This window comes from Aristolochia californica, unplaced genomic scaffold, assembly GCF_029961685.1.
Source record: "Aristolochia californica isolate CCGP_79_NKW_82.1479 unplaced genomic scaffold, dmAriCali1.0.hap1 SCAF_1, whole genome shotgun sequence".
NCBI lineage: Eukaryota > Viridiplantae > Streptophyta > Magnoliopsida > Piperales > Aristolochiaceae > Aristolochia > Aristolochia californica.
In genome coordinates this window covers 2,338,211-2,350,504 of record NW_027181770.1, presented here as the reverse complement: position 1 = coordinate 2,350,504, position 12,294 = coordinate 2,338,211, and the positions used below count along the sequence as shown (strand labels likewise).

At 38.2% G+C, this 12,294-nt stretch overlaps 2 protein-coding genes and 1 non-coding gene across 6 annotated transcripts; all 3 read left to right on the top strand.

The window, feature by feature from the left end:
- Nucleotides 1–331: 331 nt before the first annotated feature.
- On the top strand, nucleotides 332–4,948 carry LOC137955647 (protein FAR1-RELATED SEQUENCE 5-like). Of its 4 annotated transcripts, none has more exons than XR_011113173.1 (4): nucleotides 332–3,561; nucleotides 3,821–4,233; nucleotides 4,339–4,445; nucleotides 4,538–4,948. XR_011113173.1 is itself a non-coding variant. In XM_068802687.1 (2 exons), exon 1 carries the CDS (start codon nucleotides 1,264–1,266, stop codon nucleotides 3,514–3,516), a length of 2,253 nt encoding a protein of 750 aa, XP_068658788.1. In that variant the 5' UTR covers nucleotides 332–1,263; the 3' UTR covers nucleotides 3,517–3,561; nucleotides 3,821–4,948. The 4 variants fall into 4 exon arrangements, 1 of the variants encoding a protein (XP_068658788.1); XR_011113172.1 differs by having other exon boundaries at nucleotides 339–411; nucleotides 1,014–3,561; nucleotides 4,339–4,948; XR_011113171.1 differs by having other exon boundaries at nucleotides 4,339–4,948.
- Nucleotides 4,949–5,982: 1,034 nt separating this feature from the next.
- LOC137965430 (small nucleolar RNA snoR31/Z110/Z27) lies at nucleotides 5,983–6,077 on the top strand. Its single transcript, XR_011116072.1, has one exon. It is a non-coding gene; the product is annotated as a small nucleolar RNA snoR31/Z110/Z27 (small nucleolar RNA).
- Nucleotides 6,078–7,900: 1,823 nt separating this feature from the next.
- LOC137963471 (protein GRIM REAPER-like) lies at nucleotides 7,901–8,362 on the top strand. Its single transcript, XM_068810590.1, has one exon. The coding sequence runs from the start codon at nucleotides 7,901–7,903 to the stop codon at nucleotides 8,360–8,362; it is 462 nt and encodes a 153-aa protein (XP_068666691.1).
- Nucleotides 8,363–12,294: the final 3,932 nt, after the last annotated feature.

Genomic DNA, 12,294 nt, shown 5'->3' with positions numbered 1-12,294 from the left:
TTTCTTTTATTTTCTCTCCAAATTTAATTATTATTATTTTTTTTTACAAAGACCGTTAACTAAGAGAAAGTACGTTTTTCTCATATATTATTTTCTCTTCAAAATTTTGTGTTGTCAAACATTGGAAAATGATTTTCTTTCTTCTTTTATTTTCATTTCTTTTATTTGGTTTCCAAACATTGGATAATAATTCCAATCACGCCATCCTTCCTAGTTCCTACACTCGATAGTACCATGCTATGCACCCTTTTTCCAAACCAGATATTTCGGTCAAATGGGAATGCTCTAAGGGAGGAGGCGCAAGAGTCGGTCCTCTCGCCTGTGCCGGAACTCGGAATTGGGGATTGAACGTCCGCCAGCGATTTCAATTTCCAGGGGTTTTTAAATGAAAGTAGAAAGCGAGAAAATTGGGTGAGACATGTAGCTGAGTTCATACTCTCATTTCAGTAAAAAGTTGATTTTGACGCCCGTTTTCCTGTTTCCAATTTTCAAACTTCCTGCTTCCTGCTTTTCTTCGTTCTTCCAAGCTTGTTGGTTATGTCACGGTTTTGCACTTTATTTACAATGCTTTATCAAAATGCGCTCGATGCCATTCTGTTCATGTGAGGTTGAATTGTATTCCTGAAAACGTTGTAAGAAAATCAACTGTGACTTGCCCTCACGACTACAGTAACTTCCTCCGTTTTCGGCCCTTTACCTTCGCCTTTGTTTGCTTAGTAAGGGTCTTTTTTTCCTGGACTTCAGTTGTTCACCATTATCCGATTCATTTAATTCGGTTCCCTTGTCGATTGATGAACCTGGGACTGTTTTGAGCACTCCCTCCTACCCAGCTACGAATGGTGCATATGAGAAGGAATTCCTGCTTCTACGGAGAAAGACAAAGTCAATTACTTTAGAATTTAAATTGTCTGAACTAGCTTATTTTTATGGAATCTGGTGATGTAACTCAGTTTCATGCTTTTACCTCGAATTTCATATTAGTGAGAACAACTTGTTGGTCCTATCGGGTGCAGGGTTCTGAGAATGGCATGGCTGCCTTACCTTGATTGCTTGTCACTTCTTTCAAAGGTGAAACGGGAAGCGTTCTACTTATTTTTCCTTTTTGGGTTTAGCTTAGGAGTTTGTTAGTTTGAACGAAGATCTGCCAGAATATCTTATGTGTCAAGTCAAATCTTCAACTATCCAGGATCAATGACTTCAGTAAAATCTGGAGTGCTACTCTTCTATGTGAATGTAGGTGCACCATCCCTTCTGTAGTGTACCATGAGTTCTTCCATTGGACTAGATGTTGCTGACACTCCTGATGAGGTAGCAATGATGGATGCAGAGTCCACCCAATATCACTCCCAAAGGGATGTAGATGTTGAAACTTGTTTGTGTAGGGATAATCACATGATCGAAGTTTCTACACCATTTAGGAGAGATCTGTATACAGAGATGGACGGAGTTTCATTTGAAGGACAAGAGTTTATGGAGCCTTTTGAGGGCATGGATTTCGACTCCATTGATGCTGCAAGAGAATACTACAATGCCTATGCAAGGGTTACAGGTTTCAGCATTCGTGTGGATAAAAATCGTCGCTCCTTGAGTACAAAAGAGGTTGTGATGCAGTCTTTTGTTTGTTATAAAGAAGGGCACCGTAGAAAGAAAAAGGTTGACAAAGAAACACAACGAGCAATACCCATCACAAGGGAAGGTTGTAAGGCCATGCTCATGGTTAATAAAAGAGATGGGTTATGGCGTGTCACAAAGTTTGTCAGAGACCATAACCATGAGTTGTTATCCCTAGGGAAAGTACATTTCCTTCGATCACACAGAAAATCATCTGCTCCACCAAAAATTATTTATGATCACTGCAAGGATGCAGGAGTTAGTACAAACCTTGTCATATCATTACTCAATGAACAATCTCAAGGAAATTGTCTCAAAGGGAGGCGAGAAATCGCCCTTCAGAGTGGAGATGCACAAGCAGTCATGAACCAGTTCAAGCATTTAAAGAACGAAAATCCATCATTTTTCTATTCAATACAATTTGATGAGACAAATCAAGCAATAAACTTTTTCTGGGTTGATGCTAGATCAAGGGTGGCTTATCAATTCTTTGGTGATGTGGTTAGGTCTGACACAATGACATATAAGTTAAACAACTACAATGTGCCTTTTGTTCCCTTCATTGGGGTGAACCATCATAATCAACCTATCTTGTTTGGTGGTGGTCTGCTTTTTGATGAAACAGAAGAATCGTTTATCTGGTTGTTCCATTTGTGGCTTGAGGCTATGTCAGGACGGCCTCCTATGTCAATGGTTACTGATTATGATCCTGTCATTGGAACAGCAATTGCTGAAGTATTCCCAAATACCTGCCTTCGTTATTGTGTTTGGCATATTATGAAGAAATTTCATGATCAGGTTTCTCACATAAGTGTGGCAGATAAAGAATTGAACAACAAATTGCAACACTGCATCTTTAGTGAGTCTATTGATGAGTTTGAAGAGCGATGGGAAGAGCTCATTGACATGTGCAACTTGAGAGAGAATCAATGGTGTCAGTTAATGTATGACATTCGGGATCAATGGGTGCCCGTATACGTGCGGAATTCCTTTTTTGCAGAACTGTCCTGTGTGCAAAATCGCGAGAGTATAAACTCATACTTCTATGGCTATATCAATTCAAAGACAACTGTAGCAGAGTTAATCAAGCAATACATGAGAGCTGTTGATAATCAGTTTGAGAAGGAAGTACATGCAGACTTTGAATCCATTCACATAAAACCTGTTTTGCGAACACCAATGCCTATGGAGGAGCAGGCAGCAAATGCTTATACAAAAGCCATCTTCATGAAATTTCAAGATGAACTTATGAGTTGCCTCAGTTACAACACAGAAGAATTAGAGAGAGATGGCACTGTGATCAAGTATAGGGTGACAGAATTTGGAACAGAAAAAAGGCCATATATTGTTGGTTTGAATTTGTCTGAAAATAAATGTAAATGTTGTTGTAGTTGCCAAATGTTTGAGTTCTCTGGCATCCTGTGTAGGCATGTGTTGATAGTTTTGCGGGTGAAAAGTATTATGGTTATTCCTCCTCAGTATATACTTGAACGGTGGACAAGATATGCAAAAGGAGGGGTTGTGTTAGACGAATGTAGCATCAAAACAAAAGGTGATTATAATCCAACATTGGGTATGCGATTCAATGATTTATGCCAAAGAGTAATTAGATTTGCAGAAAATGGGTCAAAATCTGAAGAAGTGTACCGCATTGCATTACATGCACTGCAGAAGGCTAATGATGAAGTTGTTACGGCTTTTAATAAATTAACAGTGGTTGATGAAATCCAAGGTGAGAAAAGCGAAGCAAACTCTTTGAAGAAGAAATCAGTAATTGTGTTTGAATCACCGAATGTGTTAAAAAAGGTGGAGTCTCCATCTGGCTTAGATCCTTATTTGGAGGAAGGGGAAAAGGTTTCACTGGGCTCTGTCAACAAGGGCATTAATGGTAACAACTGCAGCTGAAGACTATCAGTTGACAATGCTAGTAATGACAGTTAACACAAACAGGTCTGTTAATTTTTTTTCTCATTCTAATATTTGAAGTGGTTGCTATTCTTTTTTGGAATTTATTAGAAGAACCATAGGACTAATTTCTATGCTCTAACAAAGTGGTCTCCATCTTATCTCCCTTAGCTGTAGAAATTGCAAACACATCTTTGGGTTGGTCTATTTTGTACTTAGTTCTGGGAAATGTAACTAGCTTGCTCACTGTCAAAATAATTTTCTCTACTTAACTATTATTCAATAATCCTGGTTTTATTTGCAGAATGCAGCAATTAAGTTGATGGAGTGTTTCAGGATTCGAGGAAGTTTGTAATTTTGCTTTTTATGATTCCTATTACCTCCACGTACATAACAGGAACTACAAAAATAAGGTTTCTTACCTTTCATATACATATAGTTACTATCACCTGCTATTTTATTTTGATAGTGTCTGCGATTCCATGGATTATACCTATTTGTACAAATACCTCTACAATTCCTGATTGTAAATATATAGAGTCCTAGGGTTATACCTATTTGTACAAATACCTCTACAATCCCTGATTATTAATATATAGAGTACCATAAGCATATCTTGCATTGGTATGGAAATGTGATCCCCAGTAGCTGGAAACAAGAGATTCATATGAGAAAACATATGTAAATGAGCCTTTGCTTGAGCTTCCAAAGATAAAGGTACCAGAACAGCCATTTGATCCCCTTATGAACTAATGGATATAAACAAATAGCACGACCTTCCACTAAAATGGGTTGGAACACCTGTATGCCTAATCTGTGCAGGGTGGGGGCTCTATTCAACAATACAGGATGCCCTTGCATATCTTCTTGAAGTATATCCTGTTACACAATGTACAGGGATTCGAGCATTGAGGACTTTTTCTCTTCAGGTGTAAGAAAGCGCTAAGTGCGTTGGCCCTCCTCTTCAAAATTGATTATTCTTAAGAGAGAAAGATGCTCACTCTTATGTCCTTTTATGCAGTGTTTCTGTGCTTGCAAACTATTTGGAGAAGAAAGCCAGTCTTCCGCTTCACTATGTACTTCTAACTCGCATCCTCAAACTCTCTCTTGCCTGACGTTGATCCATCTGTAGTTGGCTACTTGGTTTTGCTAGGATGGCCTTCTAGCACATGTCTCTTGCGGCTTGTAAATGTAGTGATACATCGGTATTGAAGTTGAGCTTTTGTTTTTGTGTAACTCTAAGAATGCAACTGTACAACTTGATCAGCAAGTCCTAGAGAATATGCACGTTCATTCTGGATGGCAAGCTGGACATTTCCGAGCTGGAGCTTAAGGTGGGAAAGGCTGTTGGTGAGAACTAGCGGTTCTTAGGTTTGTACAGTTTTAACAAGATCTAGTTGATAAAACTTGTATCGAGTACCCCGAGTTTAATCTGTTTCATATTTGAATCAACAGTGAATGTATCAGTCAAGTAATATATGGTTATGGACTGCACTTTCCATATAAAGAGTTCCAAAACGCATAAATACCCGAGTTTGAGCTCTAAGAGTTCAGGTTCAGACAAGTAAGCTGTGCATTGGCTTTAAAGATTCCTCCTTTGCTGTCTCTTTTCACTACTAAAAGAGATGAAGCAGGAGCCCCACCTTTCCTTCCATAATGTGAAAATTCTACTCAATAGTAGGAGGGCAGGGTTTCTTCCCATAAGGAAAACGTCACCCTCACACGATGGTGGAAGGCTACGTACCCTTCTCAGTGTTGATGAAGAGAGAAGATGGAAGGGGCGATGACTCCCCTGCCCTGAGCAACCCGTCTTGATGTTACTGGTTCAATAGCAAAATCGAGATCAGGTCAATTGGTTTTTACAAATGTCAGCAGCTTACCATGTTAGTACAAAATCTGACGTGTAATGACCCAATTGGTTTAAGGCTTTTTATCCTTTTAATAGCAAAAAAAAACAAAAAAAAAAGTAAAACGATTAAAAGAGGAGGGCAGTCCGGTCATTTAAGTTTTATTACGAGTGAAGTGCCCCCGCCTCGGCAAACCCTTCTAGGGTTCTTCTTTTTGGTTGCTATAAATTGTTCACGACTGAAGAGATCGGATAGGCGGAGCCTAGGAAGGGCATCTTGGTGCGGTCTTTACAAAACCTTTTTGGCTGAAGCTCAAGCAGCGGCTTGTTTGCCTCTTCCATTTTCCTTCGTTTTTCATATTTCTCTTCTAGAATTTTTACCATTTGTTTGTGAATTTTGACGGTTCTATTTGTTTTTGTAAACTGTATTTATCGCTCTTCGGGTGATGATGAGAGAACTATTTGTTATGATCTGACTTTGATATGATTCAATGTCTAGTTTTTGCTACGTTCTTTCTGAATCCAGTTAAAATTTTCTTGTTTGTGTTTCTGTATCTAGCCGAAACAGCTTTTCTAGGGCTTCCGTTTTCCTGCTACCGTTTGGTTCGATCAAGTAGTCGTTTATCAAGTGATGAGAATGAGATAAATCTTAGGACACCTTCCTACACGGTTCAATGAACCGTGGATGAGAAAGAAGTCTCTTTCTGATGATGACGATGAAGCTGTAACCTGGAACTGCTGTTGTGCTGCGCTTGCTTCTTATCTAATTTAAAGTCTTAAACAAATGTTGAGATTCGGTTTTTATTTGTGCGAAGTGCTGCTTACTAGCTAATCAAACTCTAGAGGAATACAGCATGGTTTGAATTGTGATTCCTGTACAATACTACACTGGACTCCTGCTGTCTCTGCATTTCTGTTCTAACGGCACCAAAGTTAACAAGTGTGTATCATGTTAATGGTTATTTGCTGATTGGAGCTACAAAAGAAGTACAATTAAAAGTCCACCTTGGAAAACTCGTCTAAATTTTAACTACTTTTAACTACGTTTGGATTCAACATCGCAGCCATGTTGTAGTTTGTAAATTGTAGGAAGGGCCTGTATAACCCGAGAGAAAGTGAGAGTAAATTCAAATTCACTCACTGCGAAATGAAAGAGAAATCGAGTTTACTAGCTCTTGCAAAATTATAATTTCATTTTACCATTTTAATTTTCATTGATTAAGATAAAATTGTACCTGTATTTTTATTAATTTATTTTTAAAAGAAAAGACTCGTAGATGGTTGAGAAAGGTAATGCTGCCTTTACCAACGGAGGGAAGATTTAAGTAAAGTATACATTTTCCAGAGAAGTGAGCAAAATTAACCAAACAACAAAAAAATCCGCAAAAAGCTTTGGAGAATTGGAACCTAAAATACGAAAATCACATGTATAGCAGCACATGCAGAAGGGAGTGATAATGAAGCTATTTTATCATTCGTCTAAAAAATAAGTGCTGCTCTTGTTGGATCCGAGAACGGCGAGGCTCTTTAGCACTTGAACACAACCCGATCTCGAGAGTTTTAGCTGTCGCACAGGTGGGACAAGTCTGGCACTCGTCCTTCTTCCCGATGCGGATGAAATTCGATACATGTAAATTGTAAGTAGTCACATTTGTTAATATTCCGTGGGAGTGGGCACTAACGCGATGCAACTTCGAGGAGCAAAGTTGGAGAATCGAAACCGGGAAGCATGGCTATGAAATTAATGAGAGAAAGAAGGAGTCAACACCGCCTAATCTCGGTTGGACAAATTAAATTTAAAACAAAGCCCACGAGAGAAGTCCACCGCCGCTAAGCTGAAGAGTCTCCCACGTCTGAGCTTTAACTACGTACCATCGGGAATGACGCCCGAACGCTTTTCCCGCCGGAAAAGAAGATCCCTCGCGCTTACCGCCGGCGACTTCACGTTCAAGCGATTCCTTCTCGCCCCCTTCTACATATTTCCTACTTTTTCTTCTTCTTTTCGTTTTCTAAAATACGATTTCCCCACTTTTTTGTTTTGACTCATTTCAGAAGTCTTCTTATCTGAAAATTTAATCAGTTTTCATCATAACCAGGAAAATTACTGTCTCACAGCCATGGCCAGCCCAGAGCAGAAGAAAATGTATAAAATTTTCATGCCAGGCGGGAGATAAAAGAGGCGAAACCCACATCCATGTGGTGAAAGAGCTCCATCGGGAGCAGAAAGGGCTCTCTGCTTAAAGAATTACAAAGAGAGAGGACTTCAATCAAGTCGTAACTTGATCATTAATCTACGCAAGGAAGTAAGCAGATAATTAATGCAAGTAAACGAAGAATAGTATATCCGACCTAAAGGTTTGTGACTTGGATTTGATTAGAATTTAGAATCTCCCAAACCTTTCTTACTCAACCCTTCCCCTAAAATCAAGGAATATAATATCAAAACCCTCCACTTCAAATACCCACTTCACTAATCTCTCTCTCCCCAGGGAACTCTGACCAACACTAGAGGGAGAGAGTTGAAGAGTCGTAGGAAGAATGGCAGCGACTGTTCCTTTTCTGAAGCTTGTCACCATTCTCTGCATGATGGTCATCCCACTAGCTTTCATACCACACTCCGGCGTGGCTCAAGACGCGGAAGAAGAGGAAGATTACGTCTTGGACAATCAGTTCCCGGGTCTTAATCTCCGAGCAGGTAGTCGGTTCCTTGTTAGCAAGATCAAGAAAGGTGAACATTGCGATCCCAAATCGAACAATGTGTGCCCCGGGGTGAGCGTTAACAACGGCACCGGCCTCCTCCAGTGCTGCAAGAAGCATTGCCGGAACATTCTCGGCGATCGTAACAACTGTGGGAAGTGCGGCCAGAGGTGCGCATTTGGGCAGCTCTGCTGCGGTGGCGTCTGCACCAACATTGCCTACAACGTGGGTCACTGCGGTAAGTGCAACAAGAAGTGTCCCCTTGGAGTCAGATGCGAGTATGGAACTTGTGGGTACGCTTGATTATATTTCTGTAATGGAGGGACTTCTGGGTATACATAGATGATAGGCATCAATTTTAAGTGTTGAAGGTGACAACGAAGGAGAATAATTAGTAGCACATTAGTGAAGATAGCAGATAGAAAAGAATTAAGAGTTCCCGTATCTACATAAAAGGACTCTTTCATTCTTGCTCGGGGCTGGGAATATTACAGGGACTGTAAACTAGTTGAGCAGCAATAAAAGAACAAAACATGAAGTCATGGTGCTTGCAGTTTTCTTATTTCATTTTGTGCTATTTTAGCCTTTCTTTCTTCTTCATTTCAAATAGGATTTCGAATTAAGCCCTGTACAAGCCTCTTCTTTAGTTACAAATATTGTAGCTGATCTGTTCTTCAGAAATTTTCATTTCGATTTATTTACTTGAAGCAAGAAAAGCTCTCTTCGTGGAGTTAGACAACATACTCCAAACAATGTTCGGAAAACATTAAGAAACTATCGAAGATCCATACAAATGCACTCCATGATTTGCAGATAATTTTTCAGTGCGATTTTCAACTCCATCTCAGTCTTGCACTTGGTTTCGTTTAGCAGAAAATATGCTATCATGGGGCTAGCTGTCAGTTGGACAGTTCGGGCTGACCAGAGAAGCTACCAAGCTGCATCTCCCAATCATGTAGACGGAGATAAAACGTGTAATTAACAGATTGCACTCTCCATGTTCAAATCAAGCAATCAAATTAATATTGTCTGATTTGCTTGGATATATCTTACGACATTACATAAATGGGATTTACTCAGAATCTCGCATCGAGTACACCTAGTAGAACGTCGAGAGCGCCAAGAATCCAATTTCAACCTTCAAATTCCTATTATTAATGGTTGTCAGTGAATAGGTAGCATGTATTGAGATCACTTTCATGGCCCTCACCGTTTTGATTTGTGGAAACTGACCACATGTGCCTTCAAACTTGTATTTATGTTGACCTGTTAAAATTCGGGGTGACAGGTTTCTTCAAACCCGATCCACGGGATGAAATAGAGATAAAAATGGAGAAGGGACGAGGCCGAGATAGGTTGGGTTTAAGTCAAATTAATAGAGATGGGGATAGAGTCGAAGTGATGGTGATTGGGTTGGAGTTGGGTTTGAAGGGATTTCGGTTTGGAGAAACTCAACCCCAATTTGATCCAGTTCCAGCCCTAGTTAAAACCTTAAAAACCCTCATCCCTCACCTTTTTCTATTTTTTTTTTCGAGGACAACCCTCTTTAACCGTTGGATTTAATGGGTGAGTTTAGAAAGTTTGATTTAAGAACATTAAAAAATGTCCCTTCATAATCACTCCTTTGCCATTTTCAAAAGGGTTTAACTTATTTTAAAATTATATATATAAATAAATTAATAAGAAATTTCATATTCAAATATCGATACATCAAAATAAAATTTTAATAGATGTACTATCAAGCTTTGCTAAAAATTACTACTTATCCTTATCAAATGTTTATACAAAAAAAGTCGTATGCATCTTCTTGCATAATTTATTTTCAAGTTAATAGATAAATATCTAAGTATCAACGTATAAAGAGATTTGGTTAGCAAAGTAGTATGACCTTAAGTATAGCAATAAAAAAAAGTTACAAGATTTTAAGTGATGTGATCAAGTTCTATTTCCGATTTAGTCATTTGATTCAAACTCTCTCGACATACTTGATATGAACTTTGAATGACCTGTTGGGTGAACTATACCCTCCTTTGAATGGCTTGCTTTAATTTTACAACTAGTATCTACTTGGTATTTACCGAGAAAGTTGGTCTCACATTGTGGTGATAAGTACAAAGATGGTGGAAAAGTAACAACAAAGTTGATTGTTTGTTATTACTTTAATTGGGAAAATCTTGTAGGGGTCAATGTAACTTCAAGTATGAGGTGTTTAAAAGGATGATAGAGTTGCAACAAAGTTTTGCTTGGTGCAAGCTCCTTAAAAGTTTCAAGGGAATTTTAACATAGTTGTAGTAGGATTTTTACTTGTTGCAAGCTTTGCGATGACTTTATGAAAATTTGATAGTGTCGACAAGATTTCTACTTGTTGCAGACTTTGTCAGCTTTTTACCAGAGTCTAGGACCTGGAGGTCTTATAATTTTTTCTAGCTCTTTTTTCAATCTGAAAGGTCTCCCCACCAAAAAGTGTCATTCAGAAGTAGTTCAACCACCAATTTTTTGTTCATCTATATTCTCCTTCTCCTCTCGACTAGTTATGCATGTGAACTTTAAAAAATAGTTGACAAGACTTTTTTTAATTAGTGTCAACTCTTTTCTTTAGGTAGAGTTTTCCTATGTCACCACATGTCATTGATGTGCCACCTCTTTAGATTGGGTGACACTCTCTTGCATGAACATATGTCACCATGTGCGATCTCTTTTGTTTAAGTGGTGCTTAGGTGACATTCTCCCGTAGAGTTTTTTTCATCATAATTGTTGATTCAGTCAAGTTCTGAATAACCAAATCTAGATTTTGACTAAAACTTTGATTTAAAAAATTGATTGATTATTTGATAAAATCCATATGCTTTGATACTTTGATTGTTAGCCAATTGGTAATCAAATTTGTTTAATCTTAGTTGTTGATCAATACCCATGATCTCAACCGTTAATTAGGGAACTAGTATTAGTGATCGAATCTTTATACCTACAAAACCCCCCATTCACGACTTTATTGATTGAATGGATGGGCAAGGCTTGAAGCTCCTGACAGAATCAACATAACAATTGATTTGTATGGCCAATTTGTTGTTGATCTAGCTTTTTTTATTTGTACAAATAGGCCAACTCTCAATTTTTCTTCATGCTATATAGTGAATTTCATCAAGTAACGGTAAGATTGAGTTATGGACAGGCAAGATTAGTGCACTGCTCTAGCAAGATTAATGTACCTCCTACTTGGATCTTGAAGGCCAATAGTTGACGAATCACTAAATCCTATTATCTAATTACATCATTCAAGTTTAAAAGCAAACTAGAAATGGGCTAGGGCAGTCTTTTATGAGAAACTCCTCCTTTTGGCATCTTTCTACCAGAACTTTGTGTATTTAAAATACATGTGTGGTTTCATTGCTAAATTGTAAATTCCCATTACAACACACATAATTATAATTTTTATTAGTTGCACCTTGTTTATGCATATTTTGCTCCATAATGGTACTATGTATGAATAATCACGCAGATCCACTGCATATTATTGTCAGATCTTGTCCTATCTTTCAAAGAGATTGCATCGACGTGAATGATACTCCGTTGAGATCTTATCTCATACGTAAAATAGACATAAAAGTTAGGGACTCGAAGACTCCTAATGGGCGAAGACTTGAAGACTCATAATGAGTGAAATTTTTTTTCTATATTATCTCCATATTTTGCGCTTTTCACGTAAAAGGGGTCTTGCAAGCAACCCTTTTCCTTTTCTCCTGCCTTTCATCCATCAAAGCGTAGTTGGCAGTCTTCGGTACTTGCAAGTACGATATGCCTAGTATTAATTTCTAGTGGTCGCAAGTTCTTGAGAATAGTTGGTGATAACATATCAATTTTTGATCTCCTCTTTTCTTCTACTTAACAACGATCAAATATGAAAGTTTTAAACAATGATTCACATATGGTACTATTCAAGATCATCATGTCTGAGCTTATTCATTAGAGCCGTTATGTTATGTCATTGCTGAATTGACAAGCTGTCTTTGAAGAGAGTAGATGACCACTAATTTTCACCAAAGTTTGGTTGTTTCCATATGCTTAGTTCATGACTCACATAGAACTACTTATTGTTATTCATAATTCATTGTTGAAAGTTCAATACCCAAGTTTTGTTCATGTTAATGGTTGTATGAAGTTTTTGTTCAATGAACATGTCTACGAAAAGTTTTGTGCCTTGCTGCTACTATAACTAGTCTGTCTGAGGTTATGTC

Bases quoted from the DNA above. Each gene is read 5' to 3' on its own strand.
- LOC137955647 (XM_068802687.1), top strand. From the start codon at position 1,264: ATGAGTTCTTCCATTGGACTAGATGTTGCTGACACTCCTGATGAGGTA.
- LOC137963471 (XM_068810590.1), top strand. From the start codon at position 7,901: ATGGCAGCGACTGTTCCTTTTCTGAAGCTTGTCACCATTCTCTGCATG.